The sequence below is a fragment of the Hoplias malabaricus genome, chromosome Y, assembly GCF_029633855.1.
Source record: "Hoplias malabaricus isolate fHopMal1 chromosome Y, fHopMal1.hap1, whole genome shotgun sequence".
NCBI classification, from domain to species: Eukaryota; Metazoa; Chordata; class Actinopteri; order Characiformes; family Erythrinidae; genus Hoplias; species Hoplias malabaricus.
The window spans coordinates 60698510-60720484 of NC_089820.1; the positions used below are offsets into that span (position 1 = coordinate 60698510).

Consider the following 21975-nt stretch of genomic DNA (forward strand, 5'->3'; position numbering starts at 1 on the left):
GTGAACATAACAGTATCACGACCTGCAAAAATGCTTGATTTGCAGTTTTATATTCAAAAATATAAATATAAATTTCATATTATAATAATGACGTGAATTAAAAACAATTTGATTAAAAAGCATTGTTATAAACAAGTGCTGCAACTATACAAGACATAACTGTCATGTCCTTGTCCTGTCGTGTCTGTTTTCCCCACCATGTGTTCACTTAGCACATGGCTCTGTTTGTTATTGTTCATGTCTCCACCCTAGTCCTGCCTTAGTCCTGCCTCTGTCTCGTTGTTGTCTCCAGGTGTTCCTCGTTTGTCTTGTCCTGATATACCCCTGTAGTTTGAGTGCTCCTTTGTCTGGTGTTGTGTGCACAGATGTATGTTTCTCGGTCCTTCTGTTTACATGTGTCTACCCCGGTTCATGGCTGTCTTCTGTCTGTCTTGGTTAGTTCATAGTTTAGTCTTGTCTAGTTCCATGTATTTACCTGTGTTTATTTTGATTCTGTCTTTTGTAAATAAAATCCCTTGCGTTTACGTCTGTCTCCTCGTCCTCCCTTCCCTGCCATGATAATAACACTAATCTGATACCTGACAACCACTCCAAAAATAACCAAATAACAGAGCTAATGAAGTTGCTGTCTCTAATCCACTGCAATAACACACTGTTTAAATCTGTAGTTTTAGTAATTTCAGTCACATGACTCAATAACATCAGTGTACCATCACACACACTTCATTTATTTCACAGTTTATTTGTTTTGTGTATGTTTCACTATAAACCTGGTTCAACAAAGCGAGCAGTGCACTAACTGCTCAATCTCTGCTCAAGTTCTACCTTTGAGAACGGCAATTGACTCACAAAATGTAATTATTTTTGTCTTTTCATTGATTCACTACTGAAAGATCTGAATGAATCACGTGTTCAAATCTCTGCCTTTTTTCAACTTTTTATTAAAATTTCATTAATCAGACCATGAGTAGTTCATTCACCGCAGGCAAATCTGCTCATCTGTACGCAGGTTTCATTAATAAGGGCCATTAAATCATTTTTAGGACCAATTAAAATCCAGGACAAAGAAAATACAGAGGAAAAAATTAGTGATATGTAAAATAAGCAAAGTATAACTGACCAAAAGAGGCCCTAAGTCAATGATTCTATTTAAATTTTCACATTAATTAAAAGATTTTTGGAAAGTTAGGCTTTGCACAGTTCCACTGCTCTGATTTACTGCTGCAGCAAATGTTTAATTTCCTTCAGATACAAATATCCTTGTGTTGAATTGTGTGATTTGTGGTGTATAATAATTGTCTGTATCCTTCTCTGTGTCATTAAAGTCTTCCAGTCACATTGCTTTCCACTGTAATCAAACCCGGGAATTTCTGGATCTGGCCACTTTATTAAAAACTGATCTGGGATCAGGACCCCTCAGTATAAAGTTAACCTTTACTGCCATCACAGAACCACACAAACTGATCTGAGAACAGCTGTAAATTAAGATTGTAAGCAGCACCGGAAACAGACAGCGAGGAATGAGTCTGATTACAGAGGATTAAAGCACTTCCTCCAGCTCTGGGGAACACCACCTGGTAATACAAACACACACAAACACACACACACACACACACACACACACACACAGAGAGAGAGAGAGAGCGGTCTCTAAGCTATTTCAAAGTCCTGTATGACTATAACTCAGCTGTCCCCACAATTTTCTCCAAAAGGCTTCAATTTCGACCTTAGCCTCAGCCATTCATTTTATCGTTAATTTTTATAGTGTATTAAAAATAAAATAATTATATTATTAAAACAGCTACATAATTTGGCAGATGCTCATATGATGTTATAGTCGCCGAGGGCTCTTATTAGTGTAGCGTACCAAAGTTGCCTGAGTTAAGCATCAAACACCAGTCTCCTACAATGAGTTGTGTTATCCACTACTCTGTTCACAACAATATGAACAAATTGTGTAAAATAATTCAGTTTTCATTTCTGCAATTGCAGATTAAATGTGATTATGCTTCAGGCCTCTCGTTATAAGCGTCATATTACCATTTTTGATCGCATTCCATGGGCATTACAGCTATATTTTATGGCCATTTTAACATTCTCAGGCAGTTTTGGAACAACCCAGTCCTATTTGTAATAATACCTGAAAACAAAAGGAGAGCTTTTACTTTGAAAAGTTCTTTGAACTTTTATTATTTTGGTATTTTTGATAAAAGCATAAAGACATTTCCTAAAAAACCATGCAGTCATCTCCATGGTGACAATATATACATTTTTTTTGTCATTTTAGAGCAGTGAGGGATGACACAGACTTCCATTCATGTTGTGGTGATGTACCATTAACTTTTCCATAAATATGACTTAAACAATCTTAACAATGATTTACATTGTGGGGACCACAAGGAAGTCTCCACAATGTGAGTTTCTAAACAGATTTTGGTCCCCACAATGTGGCATATTCCTGGTACACACACACACACACACACACACACACACACACACACACACACACACACACACATTTGGACACTAATCCCAAGCTTTCAGGAATTTGAACTTTCATGGCCAGTCTGGAAGTCCACCTGCCAATATAAACTACTCGGTAGGGTTCATACAAAACACACACACACACTCAGCAGGAAGTGCAAAGGATTCGTCTACAGCAGTTGAAAATTACCAGAGTCATTTTGAGGCTAATTATCTTTCCTGAAAGACTTTCAGGACTCTCCATTGTCCCCAAACTGCAATAATTTCTCCCTAAAATCTTTCTAAATGAGCACTATTGTGAGCAGAGGATCAGTAAAACCTGCTGAGGAATAATAACAGCCGTATTACACATTGTAAGAAAAAGCAGAATGAGTTCTGCTGTCTCCTTCTCTCTTGTAAAGCTGTAATTACAGTATTAAAAGCAAGGAATAATGACAGAGAACAAAGTCGTGGATGTTCAAGAAACATTCCTTAGACTGCTGGCAAAACCCTGAACCAGCAAGAAAAACAAGGGTGTGGGAGTAAAGGGGCAGTGCTTTCTCCTCCTTCGACATTCACGGCTGAAGTGCCCTTGAGAAAGTCTCCCAACACCCAGATGCTCTCTATGTGACATGGCTGAAATGTCTGGTCACAGTTGTGTGTGTGTGTGTGTGTATGTGTGTGTTTATTGCCCCTAGTGTATGTGTGCTAAATTGCTCACTGGTGTGCGTGAGTGTGTTCAATGCCACAGTATATCAAAAGCAGAGACTCCGTTTCCCCAAAAGAATTAATACAATATTGCACGTTTCTTTTATTCTGGAACCTCCTTAAAGGGGAAATGACACGTAAACTGTGAAACGACTGGACCCACGTTCATGTGACAGTGCAGACACAAGGATAAACAGAACAAAACAAACACAACGAGTGCAAAGAAGTAATAGTACTGAGTAATAATGGCAAAAACATGAATAGAGATGAAGGAGAAGTCAGTGAAAATGGCTAAAATCCAGAATTTCTGCTCTTTGCTCCTCACTCAGGAGCTCTTGCGTGGATCTGAGCTGTGGCTTATTGTCATTTAAAGGAACAGATGCTTGTTGGTTGCATTTTACTTGCAGTTCCAGAGCACAATTATAGAGGCAATGTTCAGACACCAACCACAGTGTTCGATTAAAAATATATTTTTACTATATTTAACCAAACTATCTGGGACTGGGCTTCAATCTGATGCAAATATCTCCACAGCTTGTGCTTTAACCAGCTTCCTTTTCGATAAGTCATAACTTGTGTGGATCGTGCGGGTGGGTCCTGAGAATAAATCCGTCCAAAAAATCCTACTTTTTCTACATTTACGAGGGCCATTAGTTCCCTTTGAGAAACTTTTGTGAGCAAAACTATTACATGAGTTTAGAGCACAGTGGGGGAGATAAAAGGTTTTGGGAATATTGAGAACACACTATTGAGAACACACACACGTGTGTGTGTGTGTGTGTGTGTGTGTGTGTGTTGGAGAGAGAGAGGGAGAGAGAGTGAAAGAGAGAGAGAGAGAGAGAGAGAGAGAGCTACACAGCTCTATAGCAGAACTCAACATCTCAGACAGATCCTGAATGATCCCAGGCCATTTGAGTGTGTTATTGTCTAAGAGCCAACACACAACAGCCACTCCTGCTTTTAATAACATATTCTGATGACTGAAATATCCATAATGATATAGTAGCCATGATGACATCAGAGTACATGAGCTAATGTGTCCAATAAAATAAAGCTCTACCTGTACACGGTGTAAAGATGACAGATATGACAATTAGAGGTTTTAATGAACACACACTGAGCAGCCAAATTATTAAAATTATCTCCTTATTTCCACAAACATTGTCAATTTTATTAAATTCACTGACAGTAAAGTTGCTCTTTATAGCTCTTCAATTAAAGACTATAGTCAACATGTTATTCTGTTTCTGCTTTTCTGCCTTTCTATCCCTTTACTCCTAATTTCAGTCAACAACGAATGTGGGTCTAATAGAGTGGCCAGTGAGTGGGCAGTGTTTAAAAACTCCAGCAGCACGGCTGTGTCTGATCCACTCGTACCAGCACAACACACACTAACACACCACCATCTTGTCAATGTCACTGCAGGGCTGTGAATAATCCATCACCCAAATCATATATAAATATATGGGCTACATTTACTTTGTAATTACAGAACTACAAAGTGCATCTATGGCCAGAAGTGCTGATCAAATGGACAGTGAGTGAAAAAATCAAGGAGTCATTTATGGCATTTATGGCTGATCAGTGTATAATTATATGTCTAAGTTTGGGAGCCCCTGGTGAAATGACAGTAGGATTCACACTAGATGTTGAAACATTGCTATGGGAATTTGATGGCATTCAGCCCTATAAGCTTTAGTGAGGCTGGATACTGATGGTGGACGAGTAGTTCTGGATTATAAACATCACTTCCACTCATTTCATCTTGTTTAATCTCAAACATCTCATGTCATTTCTCTAAAGACCAGTGCTGGGGGCCCTCAAATACATTGGGCATTGGGACCTCAGGGTCATGTTTAGGTAATCCACAATGGCCCATTTCATTTCATCGTTCTACAGAGACGATACAAGCCCATGTCCACAATGGATAAACCTTAAATCAGCAGAATTCACTACAATTAGAGGCGTCTACATGCTTGTATTTTGTTGTTGTTTTGTCTTTTACTATGTAGCAAATATGATTTCTTTTGCAAATCGACTATTTCTGCATTAACCTTCCTCTTGTGTTAGGGTCTTCACCGACCCATTGTTAGGTTTTAAATGCAAGTGCTCCATAAATTTTTTTATTGCATCAAGACTTTATGACTTTGTCAGGAACTTCTATTTAAACAAAATAATAAAAAAAAACTTTACTAAATTATAAAATGCTCTTGTTAAAATGGTGTCTTTTCTGTTGTTCTGTTGTCAATTTCAAACCAGGTATAATTTTAAATCAGAAAACAATAACAAGTGCCAAATCTGGACCCATAAACACACTGTAAACCTACGGGGTCAAAACCGACCATTAACATAAGAGATGGTAACAGAAAGCTAACACAGGAGGAAGGTTAAATAAAAGATGAAAAGCCAAACCTAGAGATGTGATGATAACAACACACAGGTGGCACGGTGGTGCAGCAGGTTAATGTCGCAGTCACACAGCTCCAGAGAACTGGAGGTTGTGGGTTCGATTCCCGCTCCGGGTGACTGTCTGTGAGGCGTGTGGTGTGTTCTCTCTGTGTCTGCGTGGGTTTCCTCCGGGTGACTGTCTGTGAGGAGTGTGGTGTGTTCTCTCTGTGTCGGTGTGGGTTTCCTCCGGGTGACTGTCTGTGAGGAGTGTGGTGTGTTCTCCCTGTGTCTGCGTGGGTTTCCTCCGGGTGACTGTCTGTGAGGAGTGTGGTGTGTTCTCCTTGTGTCGGTGTGGGTTTCCTCCGGGTGCTCCAGTTTCCTCCCATGCTCCAAAAACACACGTTGTAGGTGGATTGACGACTCAAAAAAAGTGTCAGTAGGTGTAAGTGCATGAGTGATTGTGTGAGTGTGTGTGTTGCCCTGTGAAGGACTGGTGTCCCCTCCAGGGAGTGATCCCGCCTTGCACCCACTGTGACCCTGAACTGGATAAGCGCTTACAGATAATGGATGGAAAAACACATACATTACATACCTTCTCGTGGACCCAAACTTTGGATTGCTACTCTTTAGGGTAGTTCCATTGTTCATGTTTTTTTGGATGCATTCGTTTACCTCCGAGTCTAAGAATCACAGGCACATTCTGACCTTTCAGGGATGTTTTTCAGGGATGTTTGTTTGTTTCTGTGATGCCCTGACATGTGGAATGGAAAACATCTAAAGACTCAGAAGCTGAAGGAGCTGAGGGGGAAAGTAAATAAGTGTTTATTGATTTAATGTAAATCGACAGGCTTCAGGCTTTTATTGTAGATGTCTGGCGCGGGAGGATTTATGGAGGGATTGATTATAGAGCTGTCTTAAAAATGATACGCTCTCTGAATATAAAAAGCTGAAGAAATGTATACTTTTGGACTTCTCAGCCTCAGCAGGAGAAAGGAACAGTTCCATGGGTTAAACCAATCAAACACTCACCTCGAAACATCTCACAGAGACTTGTTTATGTTCTTTGACAGCTTGTGGCCTAGTGCTATAAATATAGACAAGAGTGTTGCACACATCCCCTTAAAATAAAGGCCCTTAAAGAGGCCATGTGAGATCTGGAAGCGGGGGGTGGGGTAGGTTAAATGTTGACCATATGCTCTTCATACTTTGTTAGCCCATTTCACCCTGCTCTTCAATGATCAGGAACCCCACATGACCAGCATAGAGCAGGTATTATTTGGGTGTAGACTCACTATCAGCACTGCAGTGGAACAGATGTGTTGGTGCTGAGTGGTACAGACACAGCAGTACCCCTCAGTCTCACTGCTGGACTAGTAGAATAGTCCACCAAACAAAAATATCCAGCCAATAGCATACTGCCCCTTCTGTACTGTGTGTGGGGTGTGTGTGTAAAGCCTTCAGATCCTCAGATTTTCCTGAGCACTCAGAAGGTGATGTCTCTGTATATATTTTAAAGGTAAGATGTGCGTCTCACACTTACAGCAGCACAAAACCCCTGCTGGACGGCTTTGATCAAAACACTTCATTTTACTGCTTCCTCCATAAAGACGTGAACACACACAAACCCGTGTGGAAAAAATCCGAATCAGACACATGTTTGTGGACTTGTTTAATGCTGGCGAGAGCTTGTTTCTGTTCGAAAAGCCTCCTCACACTCTTCTATTCACAGTGGGGTGTGTGTTGTTTGATGTATCCTTCTTTGTGTAACACACACTCCTTGGCCTCATTAATGGAAATCCCAGTCCTCTGCTGATGTGCAATTTGTCTCATACACAAAGGACTCGAGACCCACAAGCAAGCTATTCCCTTTGCAAAGAGACTTGACAAAATATATTAAGAAGAAAAAAACATTTTTTAACTCAGTGATTGCCAAACTATCTGCAGAGCCCCAGTTTTAGATGAGAAGCATCTCTGAGGGAGATAAATTTTGAAAAGAACTCAATTAACTATTCCTCTGACCGGTCTGCATTTACTTTCTGTTTCCTGTGAAGGAAACCTGCAGAAATGTGTTGTCACCTGCCTTGTGTGAGCTACGAGCAGGAAGCAAAACAATAATGAAAACATGGAGTGGTCAGGGGACCCTACGGATTTAATTAAGGCCAAACAAGTGGAAACTTACAAAAGAGAAAAAGCTTGGGAGAATTCCCAATGAATCTCTCTCTCTCCTGCTCTCCTTCCTGCCTCTCTCTTTTTCCTCTGCTTCTCTCTCTTTTTCTCTGCCCCTTAACTCTCCCTCTCTCTCTCTCTCTCTCTCTCTCTCTCTCTCTCTCTCTCTCTCTCTCTCATGTGTGTGTGTGTATATCAGTGTGTGTGTGTGTGTGTTTGTGAGTTGGTGTATGGTTTGTGTGTGAAATAATGATGATGTGATGGTGTAAAGTGGACCCCAGTGTTGGGTCATTAGAGCCAGTTCAGGTTGTTCCAGGCCAAGTCCAAAATAATCAAGTTTCCCTCCCTCGGCTTTAACTACAGCATCTTCTGACTTCATCCAAATGAAGAACAGAGTGGAAATGCAGACGTGGGCAAATCTCTGGGTGTGTTTCTTTGGTTCCAGTCTGGAATTCTGCAAATAAATAGTTGCTGGAATTTATCCTTTCACACACCCCACCTCATACAACAGTGTGGAATCACTATGGTGTTCGTATTATTGGGAACTATTGTAATAGTAGAGTTTTTTAAGCCAATGCCACTAAACAAACCAATTAAACTAAGGTCTAAATAAATCGTCAAAAATCTATGGATATAAACACAAATTAAAATAAGATCCATCCATTATCTGTAACCGTTTATTCAATTTTAGGCTCGCGGGGGGTCCAGAGCCTACCTGGAATCATCGGGCGCAAGGCGGGAATACACCCTGGAGGGGACGCCAGTCCTTCACAGGGCAACACAGACACATACACATTCACTCACACACTCTCACCTACGGACACTTTCGAGTCGCCAATCCACCTGCAACGTGTGTTTTTTGGACTGTGGGAGGAAACCGGAGCACCCGGAGGAAACCCACACGGACACGGGGAGAACACACCAACTCCTCACAGACAGTCACCCGGAGCTGGAATCGAACCCACAACCTCCAGGCCCCTGGAGCTGTGTGACTGCGACACTAACCTGCTGCGCCACCGTGCCGCCCTTAAAATAAAATAAGAAATAATAATAAGTGGGTGACACGGTGGCATGGTGTCTGCGTGGGTTTCCTCCGGGTGACTGTCTGTGAGGAGTGTGGTGTGTTCTCTCTGTGTCTGCGTGGGTTTCCTCTGGGTGACTGTCTGTGAGGAGTGTGGTGTGTTCTCCCTGTGTCTGCGTGGGTTTCCTCCGGGTGACTGTCTGTGAGGAGTGTGGTGTGTTCTCCCTGTGTCTGCGTGGGTTTCCTCCGGGTGACTGTCTGTGAGGAGTGTGGTGTGTTCTCCCTGTGTCTGCGTGGGTTTCCTCCGGGTGACTGTCTGTGAGGAGTGTGGTGTGTTCTCTCTGTGTCTGCGTGGGTTTCCTCCGGGTGACTGTCTGTGAGGAGTGTGGTGTGTTCTCCCTGTGTCTGCGTGGGTTTCCTCCGGGTGACTGTCTGTGAGGAGTGTGGTGTGTTCTCCCTGTGTCTGCGTGGGTTTCCTCCGGGTGACTGTCTGTGAGGAGTGTGGTGTGTTCTCCCTGTGTCTGCGTGGGTTTCCTCCGGGTGACTGTCTGTGAGGAGTGTGGTGTGTTCTCTCTGTGTCTGTGCGGGTTTCCTCTGGGTGACTGTCTGTGAGGAGTGTGGTGTGTTCTCCCTGTGTCTGCGTGGGTTTCCTCCGGGTGACTGTCTGTGAGGAGTGTGGTGTGTTCTCCCTGTGTCTGCGTGGGTTTCCTCCGGGTGACTGTCTGTGAGGAGTGTGGTGTGTTCTCCCTGTGTCTGCGTGGGTTTCCTCCGGGTGACTGTCTGTGAGGAGTGTGGTGTGTTCTCCCTGTGTCTGCGTGGGTTTCCTCCGGGTGACTGTCTGTGAGGAGTGTGGTGTGTTCTCCCTGTGTCTGCGTGGGTTTCCTCCGGGTGACTGTCTGTGAGGAGTGTGGTGTGTTCTCCCTGTGTCTGCGTGGGTTTCCTCCGTGTGACTGTCTGTGAGGAGTGTGGTGTGTTCTTCTTGTGTCTGCGTGGGTTTCCTCCGTGTGACTGTCTGTGAGTAGTGTGGTATGTTCTCTCTGTGTCTGCGTGGGTTTCCTCTGTGTGACTGTCTGTGAGGAGTGTGGTGTGTTCTCCCTGTGTCTGTGTGGGTTTCCTCAGGGTGACTGTCTGTGAGGAGTGTGGTGTGTTCTCTCTGTGTCTGCGCGGGTTTCCTCAGGGCGACTGTCTGTGAGGAGTGTGGTGTGTTCTCCCTGTGTCTGCGCGGGTTTCCTCAGGGTGACTGTCTGTGAGGAGTGTGGTGTGTTCTCTCTGTGTCTGCGCGGGTTTCCTCCGGGTGACTGTCTGTGAGGAGTGTGATGTGTTCTCTCTGTGTCGGCGTAATAATAATAATGTGTTTACTTGCAGTTTCCATACTTACTTTCATTTACTTATTTAATAATATTTTTCAGACGTTTCAACAAAGACCCAGAGTTGGAATTTTTTCATAAGGTTTTTTATGATATTATTCTAAATAAATCTATTTTAAAAAATTAAGTAAGGTATACACCCACAGTCCAAAAAACTGTTCTTTTCTTCATTCATTCATTCATTCACCTCTGTAACTGCTTCAACTTGATCAGGTTAGCAGTGGGTCGGGGCTATCATAGATCACAGTGTGTCACACACTCGCACAGTCTCTCACACCCTCACACTTGTGGGTATTTTGCCCAGTCAAGCCACGGACACTTTTATTTATTTATTTATTTGATTGTGGGAAGCAAACCAAAGCACCCAGAGGAAATCCACACTCACACAGGGAGACACCTACATAAGGTGTTTAGGACAACTGACATAAACCTACATTAACATCTTTAAAGGCTTATTAGCCAGTCTCAGCCTAGACAGTGTTTTGAAAAGTGACACCATTTGGAATAAGTTGTTACAGATGTTTATGTAGGTTAATGTCACTGGTCATGAGAGGCATATTTAGGTGTTATGTGGCCTTGTGAATGATGACCCGCCAAAAATTGCAGCCTATATATAACTACAACATTGTAATATGTTGTGTGTGTTGATTGTAAAGCGTCCTTTGGTGCCTAGAAAGGCGCTCTGTATATGTAAACATAAATTAAAAAAGTAAATAAACTATATGATGTATTGGCAAAGCTGCTCTCCTATGATTTAAAATCCTTTTGGAGCAGGAAGTCCAGACTTTTGAAATCCAGTCCCAATGGGTGGAGGACAGCTGTGGTCAGAAGTCCTACAAATCAGCTCCGACATCACACAGGTACTTCACATCACTAGAACAGGGGTATTTTTGTGCCAAGCCAAAACCCCTGCCCACTCTCACAACCCCCAACATGAAGGGACGGTTTCCTTTAAGGCTGCCCCCATACACAAAGACGCCTCTATACGCCAGAGTTCTCCAAACCATAAAACACAAATATCTCACACTGCCGGCCCATTCAGAGCCACTCAGGTCTAGCCCACGCTACATGAACCTCAACCTCGTCACTCAAAGGTTAGAACACATGGAACCTTCCCCTTCCTCAGTTCTTTCATTCACATTCGCCGTTCTCAGCTATGTTTTAACGTCTAGTCTAAAGGTTTCTCGGAAAAGGAGAAGCAAAACCCGCAGCCGATGGGGGACAACACACGATTAATACCTTTTATTTCCTAAGACATGTTTCATGGAGAGTGCGAGTGGGGTCATGAATTGCATGGAAGTAGTGAGAATTTCTAATAAAATGTCCAGGTGCCCAGGAAGTGTAGTTTTATCAATAAAATATAGACCTCAAGGTTTTAAAGGCTCACGTTGCAATGAAGAAAGATAAAAAAAATCATCAAAAACACAGAAGTCTTTTGAAGGCTTTGATGTGCATCAGTGATAAACGCTGAAAGTCTGATTAATGAGGGATGAGTCACTCCGATGATGTAAAGGTGGGACTCTGCGTTTATGAAAACAGAATAAAGCTGTTGGCAACTTTTATATATTTTGCACTCCATTTGTCCAAACTTTCATCACTTTAATAAGATGGAGTTATCTGGGATTTTCAGCAGGTGACCTCATATAAAGAAGAAAGAAAGAGTGCATCCATCTTTATCTGCTAGGTCTGTGTTCTCTATCTGCTAAATCTGGCTAAATCTCAGGCTTGTCTGCGTGTGACTGTGTGATGGTGAATGGTTTCTCTCTCTCTCTCTCTCTCTCTCTCTCTCTCTCTCTCGCACCCTCTGGTCCCTCCCCTACAGCTCAGTCTTTGTTGGAAGAGAAAACCCTGCTGTTTTTTTTTCTTCTCCTCCTTTCTGCGGTGTGTGTGTGTGTGGAGTTTGTGTGTGAAGTGTGTGTGTGTGGCATGTGTTAGAATGGGGAATGAGGATCAGCGCTGTGTTTCAGACTGAGCTGAGGATTCACACAGACGCAGCACAGAGGCCTTACAGCCTGCAGGTACAGTGGAGGACTAAAGGAATGAGTGAAGGAGTGGGTGAATGAAAGGTTGAACAGATTAATGCATGAAGGGATGAATGATTGTTTTATTAAGGGTATGAATGAAGGAAAGAAAGCCTTTATCATTTGGGTAGCAGCTCCTTGAACTGATGCTATGACACAAGTGTCATTTTATATCAAACTGCCTTATCACTAGCAAACTTTTTTTTTACATTACACATAATCAAAGAAATATTCTCTTTGATACTGAATACTTCTTCGGTCATTTGCTGGAGTGGAGAGAAGACAGGGATTTTTATTTATTTAAATTTTTTTTTGAAGTGTTAACTTTAACTGCATTTAAAATGTATTTTAAAATTGTGATTTTAAGCTTGGAGACATTTAATGGAAGCAAACCATTTACACTGCACACTGACTGATTGGAGAATATAAGTATGGATTGTTTTGAGAGCATTGATTGGTAATGTATCAATGATCACTGTTATGTAAAATATTCTAATGAGGTTTTCTAGCTGCTTAAAGTCCACTTTTCAAGAAGAGCTTTGTCTGAGATTGGGAGCAGTGCTGCTTCAAGTGGGTCATTGACTCACAGTGCAGGAGAAACCTTAGGAAGCTGCAGGTTCTTCTGCTATAAGCCCTTCAGCTTCACAGAGTAGAGGACTAAGAAAGCTCTTCTACAGATGTCAAAGAGGGTACATAGGGAAGGTGCAACGTTGGGCAACATTAAAAAAATCATTTGGATAGAATATCAAAGAAGTACCACTTTAAATTTAAATGTAAATTCGGAGTCTTCACCTACAGGGCAATACCTAGAAGCTAAAATCAATTTAGGACTTTTATTTTGACGAGTATGAATAGACTGTTCTGTTAATCCTTTGGGTCTTGATGCCAGTCAGTGTTTTTTTTTCTCATGAAAAAAGGTAGTTTCTTGTTTGGTCACAGATTTACTTCTTAATACTTTTATTTTGTTCTTCTCAGTGTGTTTTTAGACTTTTATTTTTATATTTATTTATTTACTTCTTGCTCTCATGGTTCCTCTCATGGTTTCTTCATTATATTCTTAGGAATATTTTCCTTTTGGGTATTGGTCTTTCTGATGCTCCTTGAGAGTGTCTACTTTTAAATCTCCTGATACTTTTTTTAGAGTCATGCTTCTGATATTCCTCTGTATTTTTCCTCAAACTCTTAAGAGGATTTTCCAGATTCAGTGGTCTATAGTTTTTCTGCTGCTCTGGGAAGATGTCTACTGTAGAAAGTGCTGTTAACATTAAAATTAAAGTGAGCTGGATTGATCTGGAGGTTTGGTGGTGACAGATGTGTGGGTTTGTGATGTTACACTAATGGAAAAGTGCTGTCACACTGCAGTGGAAATTCCTGCTGAACCCAGATCCCTCTATCCTTCTGGTTTTGGTAAAAAAAATGTTGGGTTTCTATTTGTATTAGGGTTTCTGCTTGGTCATTTGGGATGATATTTTGAAACTGACCTCAAGCTGATTGAAGAGTAAGGTCTGACCAAAATATGAAACTTTTCTCTTTGTTGGTCATGCAATCAATAAATAGTGATCCCCACCCTTCATTCAGGTATCTGTTAGCGGATGTAACAGCTTTGTGTTGTCCTATAAGAATACAGAGCTTCAGTTTTATGGGTAGAGCATGATTTGCAGATTTAACTGAACTGCTGGATCACTCATTGACCACTTACAGTACTGTCATACCTACCAACCCTTACAAATTTGAATAGAGGTCTTCTGTACTAAAGCATGCAAAATGATTCTGAAGATATTAAATATTGTGATCAGAAATGATGACAGCTGCAGTGCTGAGTAAATGTGTGTTTGTGTGTGTGTAATTGTGTCCGTTAGAAGTGCTGTGGCGTTAGAGAAACCAGATACATCTATTACTGACAGCTCCCGGAGTCTAAAGGCCTGTGTCCAAGCCACTAGCTGTGGGACCATACTCCAGCAACTGAGTCACCTTCCTCCTTAAAACTCAGCTACAAGCAGCTTAAAGCAGTCCCCCCTTGACTTACACTTAAGCTGGAGAACCATTCACTCTTTTAATGAACGACTTAATAAGAGTCCAAGTTTAACCACAAATTATAAATAATTAAATACATGAATGCCACCTCAGGAACTGAGTGCTGCTTAAATGTGTGTGGCATGTCTATGATTACTATCCATTACTGCAGTCTCGATTTGGTATTGAGTGGCCTCTAGTGGCTCCAGTTGGAACTGCACCCATTCTGGCTTTGTACTGCTCGGAGAGGGCTAGTAAAGGGTGATTATTATAAAATGGGTTCAACTTGTTATTAAATGTAAGTTTATGTAAATTTATTTGTGTGTGTATATATATATATATAATCTATTAGTTATTCATTAAGTTATTCATTGTCTGTAAGTGCAATTTGCAATTTGTCCAGAGCCTACCCAGAGTCACTGGGCGCAAGGCGGTATCACACCCTGGAGGGGGCGCTATTCCTTCTAAATCCTTTGAGTAGGCAGTCCACCTTGGACCGTGGAAGAAACCCACACAGACACAGGGAGAATCCACAACCCCAGGAGTTGTGTGACAGCGACATGACCTGCTGTGCCATATATGTGTGTGTGTGTGTGTGTGTTTATTCTATTTTACAACATATTCCGGAAAGGCTTATACCCTTCAGGCCTGCACTTGGCACTGGGCATGGTGACCTTTGACTCGTGCAGTTCTCAGATCCTAAAGTAACTGATTTTACTAATCATATGTTAGAACATCACCAAATCAAACGCCTACTTATTCTTTTTTTCTGCTCTCTCCGTCAGGTGTAGGAGAGTGTGTGTGATGGCGTCCCTTCCCCTGTGTCTCCTGCTCTTTCTCTCCATCCTGACCTTGCTAACGGCTACAAAACCTGAGGATGAGTACACCTGGCCTCAGAGCAGGCTTCCTCTCCTCCGCTATAAAAGGACCATCCAACTGGACAGCTCCAGCTTCACAGCCAAAAGCCAAGCAGAGCGCCACGGAGTGTGTGGGATCGAGTGCCAGAGGGGTCTTCCACAGCCCAGCCTCCAGGATCTGGAACAGATGCTTTCTTATGAAACCATGTATTCTAATGGCACAAGAACTCTGACCACCATTAGTCTGCAGCTGAACGCTGTGCTAAACAGCTCACCTTCAAACGTTTCGTCCACTTCTCGACGTAAGAGAGAAGTTTACGGACCAGACACGCGCTTCACCATCTCCGACAAGCAGTACTCCCTCAAGTACCCCTTCTCCACCTCTGTTAAAATCTCCACCGGCTGCTCAGGCGTGCTGGTGTCCCCCAAACACGTCCTCACTGCGGCTCACTGCATCCACGACGGGGCCGACTACCTGCAGGGCGCGCAAAAACTCAGCGTGGGAGTTCTCCGCAAGGGCCGCAAGGGCAAAGGTCGCGGCAAAGGGGGAGGGAAGAGGAGACGAGGGAAGGACAAGGTGCAGGAGCAAGAAGACGACGACGGAAAACAAGAGAAGGGAAAGAAAGGAGAAAAGAAAAGCACCAAAGGGAGGAAGAGTCGCAGCAAACGCAGTGTGAAGGCTAATGGAACCTCCTTCCGCTGGACACGGGTCAAGCAGACACAGGTGATTCATTATGATTTCTTTAAAACATAATATATAATATAACTCTTAAGGCCAAATGTCAAGATAGTATTTGTCTCCGTCTAGTGGCCACAACTGGCAATACACCAACTCTGTCTAGGACTCCACGACTTTTAAATAGATTTTTCTTGAAAGACTAGAGTGGCTCATCAAACTTCCAAGAAAACATATTTTTTATTAAATTGTAATAAATAATATTCATTTCAAACTGGAACAGTAGAAATAAATAAGATAAATCCATCACAGAGAGGTAGACCCAGGAATATGTTGGAGGGATTATATCTCACAGCTGGTCTGGGAACACCTGGGGACCCTCCAGGAGGAGCACTTGGAAGTGGAAAAGAAAATGAATGGCGAAAATAACAGAATTCTCGGTCCTAGCCCCAAGTGGTGGGAAAAACTCCTTTGGAGCATGAGGAAGACACTTGAGAGGAATCTGGTAAACACCAGAGAAAAGAAGCAAACATGGAGTGGTATATACACTAAGAGCAGTGTATAAAAAAAGTGCAGTAAATAAATAATACAAATACTAATAATAATAATAAATTGAATTTATATAATGCATTTCAAGTACCAAAGAACAGAGAACAAAAAAAGTGCACTGTATAAACAAGGATTAGTGTATAAACAAAGAGCAGTATAAACACAAACAATATTAAATAATCAAAGACTAGCATTAAATGAGAGTGTAATCAATGAAGGATTATGGGGTTATAATGAGCTTAATGAAGCCATAAACACACTTGTAACATTGATTTAAACGATTTGCACTTCTAGTGTATGTAAATATTTGTTTGTTTGTAACAGGTTCCTAAGGGCTGGTTTAAAAGCGTGTCTGATAACACTACGGCGGATTTTGACTATGCCATTCTGGAGCTGAAGAGAGCGCAGAAGAGCCGGTACATGGAGCTGGGCATTGTCCCGTCAGTCAGAAAACTGCCTGCCGGACGAGTCCATTTCTCTGGCTTCGATGATGACCGGCCGGGTGACTTGGTGTACCGCTTCTGCTCAGTGTCGGAGGAGTCCAAAGATCTGCTGTACCAGCACTGCGATGCCCAGCCGGGCTCCAGTGGCGCTGGCGTCTATGTGAGGCTCAAGGAACCGGGCCAAACCCGCAGCTGGATACGCAAGGTCATCGGTGTCTTCTCCGGACACCAGTGGGTCAACATCAATGGCCAGCAACAGGATTACAACGTGGCCGTGAGGATCACACCCCTAAAGTTCGCTCAGATCTGTCACTGGGTTCACGGAGACTCTGCCCGCTGCCAGAACGTCTGAGCACAGTCCGAATGACCACAGCTCTGTCCGCTCCGACTTTTGCCCCAGTGCTTCCCAACCCTCTTCCTGGAGTAAACTTTGATCAGTCTGGACTGTATTCATTTGCAGGGGTGAAATGGACTAATATTTTTCTCTGACAGGTATGTGTCAGGAGATACAAAGAAAGGTGCTTGAAAGGAAAGTTCTCAGATGTTCTCTAATGAAAGTCCATTATACTCTGATAATGTCGATACCTAACAAGGTGCCAGATAGGGTTCTTTGCAGGGTTCTTATGATTCTTCACAAAAGCAAAAGTACTCCTTCTGTGGCATCACACAAATAACCCTTTGTGGAACCTTTCCATAAAAAAACAAATCTGATCCTTTCCTACATCCTCTGTCCACCACTTCCTCTAATCAGTCGATTCAGCTTCTATTAGGTTCACGCATTGCTGGCTGAAAAAGCACTGGGCTATAAAATGTAGCAGCTACACCAGCCTAAGGCCACCATGCTCTATACTCAGCATTGGCTAAAAATAAACTCAAAATCTGCACTGTTGGAGCAAAGGGTTTATGTTCTTGGGAGTGATGGAGCTCCATCCAGTATCTCTGGGATGATCTGGGATCCAGAACCTATCATCCATCAACAGTACACTGATGATCTAATGGCTGAGTGCAATCAAATCCTCAGGGCAATGTTCCAAAATCTAATATTATTAGAAGAGTAGAGGCCGTTGCTTCAAGAAAGAGGATCAAACTCCTGATCAAAACACTTAATAAAGCAAGAAACGTTGGATGAGTTGGCTACAAATTTTTAGACATACTGTGTATTTGGTAAAAGGCAAAGGGACTCCAGCAGCAGGGTTGGAAAACACTGTTTTACACTCTCATCACCCTCAGCGGATTTTCTGAAACAGCACACTGATATGGATGGAACTAACCAGCAGAGAGAGTGGAGAAGAGCAACTATCCCAGTTGTTTGTTTTGCTGGGGGTTTTAATATCATCCACAAACATCTTATTGTTCAGAGATGGGTTTTTTTTTGTCACAGTTCTACACTTTGCCTTTTTTTAACAGACTATTTTTGCCTTAATGCTGATAATCGACTTTAATTTATTTAAATTTGAAGCTAAAGCTAGCTATGAAAGGTCTATATGAAGATATTGTCCACGGTTTATTAGATTAGCAAGAGCAGAAATTACAGTCAGGCCTCAGTGATGCCCTGAGAAGGCTTCGGGATGCAGATTTTTATACGTATGCTTCTTTCATCGTAGGCATGTAGTCAGTGCTATTTTATGAATGACCAAGCAGCAGGTTTTAGCTAGATTTGGCTCAATGACCCAGAAAAAAAAACATATTTTTCTGACTGGAAAACCCTTGGGTTTATTCTTATGCAGATTTTAATGTTTTTGTATCTGATTTCAGTTTTCATCATTTGCATTTTTAGAAAATGGATTTCTAATGCATTAGTTGGTGTTCTGGGTAAGTTTCAGTCACTGAACAAAACATACAGGTAAAGATATTGTTGTTAAACTTTTTTTGTGGGCGTCTGACCTTGAGATTTGACCTTGGGTCTACGTCCAAAGGCTTTCACCCATAAATGCAGGTGCTTATATTGTTGATATTGGTGCTAATTTAATGTTTATTATTAAACTTCTGAAGATGTGTACGTGTATAAACAGCTGAAACATTAAGAGGACCTTCTTTTTTCTGCACTCAAGTGTCCACTTGATGAGCTCCATTGACCATACAGGTCCACTGTGTTTTTTTCTGCTTCCTCTGCAGTGATGGGGTGCTAACAAAGTTATGCAATAGATGTAGTAAAATCAGTAATCGCAGAGCTAAATAAATACCCCTATATGAAATGTGGAGCTGATACATTGGACAATGAGTGTAGAAACAAGGTGGCGGCTTTAATGTTACGGCCGATTGGTTTATTTTAGTAGCGTACTGTAAAACTGTAAGTATTAAATATGGCGGTAAACAGACGAATAAGGCAATGTTCTTATGTTCTCCTACGAAATAAAAAAAAAACAAACAAAAAACAAAAGACATTTAAAGCAACACTAGGTAAGATTTGTTGTTTTTGCTTTTGGGCTCCCCCTACAGATAAGGAGTGTAATTCATGTTTAGAGCACTGTCCTGAAATCAAGGTGGAGTAGGAATGGTTTCCTACCCACCTCAAAAGTTACATAGTGCAATTTCTACAGTGTTGAGCCTGGAGTTGCAACGACAGAGGCTCTATTCTCCCTATTACAGCTCAACGAAACATCACAATGAGTTTGAAGCTGTACATTTAAAGTACAAATACTACATAGTGTTGCTTTAATCGCAAATACTATAGTCTTTAAATATCATCTGAGTATTGTAACTACATGATTGAATACAATTATGTAGGTGGATATTGATTGTAAATCAACAGCTTGTGTAAATTGATACACGTTTTCCAAAACATGTTTAAGATTGTGTTGGTAAGAACCAAATAAATTATAATTCATAAACAAATTTGTGGGAGGGAAGGTGTCTGTTTCAGTAACATTTGAATACATCACTGTAGCTTCCATGTAAAATACAGGCAGCTGCATGTGAGCCATGTGTTGGTCAGAGGGGTATAAAGGCCTTCAGCTTTGGGTTGTGGGTCAGTGGAAGTGTGGTCTCTGGAGGGATAATATCCAAAAGAACTGACCAACATCACGAGCCTGAAGTCAGCATGCTCAATGCCAGGTGTGGGATAGAGAGGTATAAAAGCCTCCCAACTCTGGATCTGTGTCCTTTGGAGTAATAGAGCTTGGCTCATTACCTTTGGGATGAATTGGAATGCTGTTTGCGATCCAGAACTAATCATCCAGCATCAGCATCTGACCTTACAAATGCTCTCACAGCTGCCATCAAATGGAGTAAATCCATCACTGCAGGAAATGAGTATGAGCAGGTGTCTATTTAGTGTGTGTCACAAAAAAATAAATAAAAATAGGCAGCAAGACACTTGCTGAATCTTGAGTGTATTTTATTGCATCTCAAAAGGCTTACATGCACCGGGTCTAGGGAGTCATAAATATATGAATAAATAAAATAAATAGATAATTAGATAAATAAATTGATCTGCAAAAATAATAAAAACCCATAAAGAGACAGATTATCTTCCGCCATCATATTTTCTTCAGTAACCAAATGTTTACAGTAATCAGAACAAGGTGTGTGTGTGTGTGTGTGTATGTGTGTGAGAGTAAAGGAATTGGAACTGACTGCACTGGGTCACAATAACAGGCATGTACACACACACACACACACACACATTTTTCACATAACACTGTTTAACAGTGAATTCTTTTTGAAACTGGAAAAACACACACATCTACTGTCTCAGAACAGATGGGACGAGGCAAAACATAAAAACAAACTGGATCTCAAACTCCTACTGGAGCCAGATTAGTCTATTAATAATTTATTTATCAGTAAAGAGATCTGGGATTTTAATCCAGTTTGAATCTAAAACGAGGACAATGATTATGGCGTGGTTTTAATCCTGTAGATACTTCAGACAAGTCAGTCAACAGGATGTAGACAAATTTCAGCACCTCGTGTGGATAAACTAATCCAGCTCCAGTAGAACTACAGACACCTACAGATTAATCTGTGCCTTTCAGCAGCAGATTGACGAAAAGAATCAATATTTCAGCGTTACATGGATTTGTTCTGTGTTCAAAGGGGGACAGGACTTAACATTTTTCTACATTTATACAAAAATAACACTGACCAGCTCACGTTTGGTATCTTAACAGCACGAGACAGTGGGGAGTTTTAGGAATATCCTTTAAAATGTAGTTTTGTAAACAACCTGGAAGATGTAAAAAACAAAAAAAAGGTTTGTTCTTTAAACAAAATAGTGGTGAGGCCTTTTAGGATTGAAAGGAATTCCTTTAGAAATTGTCATGCTGCCGAAAAAGAAATGGATTTGAAGGAAATTGGCTATTTGCTTCCATTGTTCATTAGCTCCACTGTCGTCACCGTCGTGTTTGAGTGAGACAGTTCTTTCATTTTAGGATTTTAGGCTGAAATTTCTTTGTAAAACTGGAAAACTTTGGAAAACTGCTATCCAAAGGCAGGGCAGAATGTGGGTGGGAGAAAAGCACAAGTAACCAGCCAAAAGAAACAAATACATGTAATCCAGAGGGTTTATATATATATATATATATATATATATATATATATATATATATATATATATATATATATATATATATATATATATATATATATATATTGTAATTTTGAATTCCAGATATGATGCTCATTTATACATATACTGTGTATACATATTTCATTATAGTTATATTCAGAAACAAATATGTATAATAACCAACGATGGGAGATGACCACGTCATTATTTAATATTCAGATTCACGTCGATAAGCTCATCCACGGATACAGAGTAGAGCAAGATTTTCCATTTTTTCCGATATATATACAATCAACCTTCCTCAAAATACACATTACACGCTGCTCCAAGAATGGACTAAAACAGAAAGTATGACCCCTGTGTTAAACAGCTGGAGTTAAACAGAGGATCATCAACACCCACACACACACCCACACACACACAAACAAACATCATTCAGATTCAATGCCAACACTGGAAAAACTCTACATACATACGGAAATGTATTAAATCCTTCTCTCTTTTTTTAGATTTAGGTTTTCTTTCTGCTAAACAAAAAAAAGATTAGATTACATCAACATAAGCACACCTTCGCTGTCTGTTTTTTTCCTCGTTCTTTTTGTCATTTTTTTCTCTACGTTTCACTTCACAGTTTGTGCTACGACATCACACGGAGCAGGGGAGGGGGGGCCTGGGTGTGTGTGGCTTTAATGAAGGTGTGTAAACTTGTCAGTGGATGCACCACTTTCACTTGAGCCCAGCGGCGACACACTGGATAAAGAGAGAAAAAGAAGAGAGAGGGAGAGATAAAGAG

The 21975-nt window shown here is 41.3% G+C and overlaps 2 protein-coding genes across 2 annotated transcripts in view; one reads left to right on the plus strand and one right to left on the minus strand.

The window, feature by feature from the left end:
- Positions 1–11997: 11997 nt before the first annotated feature.
- LOC136679105 (inactive serine protease 35-like) lies at positions 11998–19604 on the plus strand. Its single transcript, XM_066657405.1, has 3 exons — positions 11998–12131; positions 14933–15728; positions 16554–19604. Exons 2-3 carry the CDS (start codon positions 14952–14954, stop codon positions 17022–17024), a joined length of 1248 nt encoding a protein of 415 aa, XP_066513502.1. The 5' UTR covers positions 11998–12131; positions 14933–14951; the 3' UTR covers positions 17025–19604.
- A 1681-nt stretch (positions 19605–21285) lies between these two features.
- The window catches only part of LOC136678288 (clathrin coat assembly protein AP180-like), a 39897-nt gene continuing 39207 nt past the window's right edge, over positions 21286–21975 (minus strand). The window contains exon 29 of the mRNA XM_066656285.1: positions 21286–21932. The gene's annotated coding sequence lies outside the window, so the exon portion shown is untranslated. The remainder of the gene's footprint in view (positions 21933–21975) is intronic.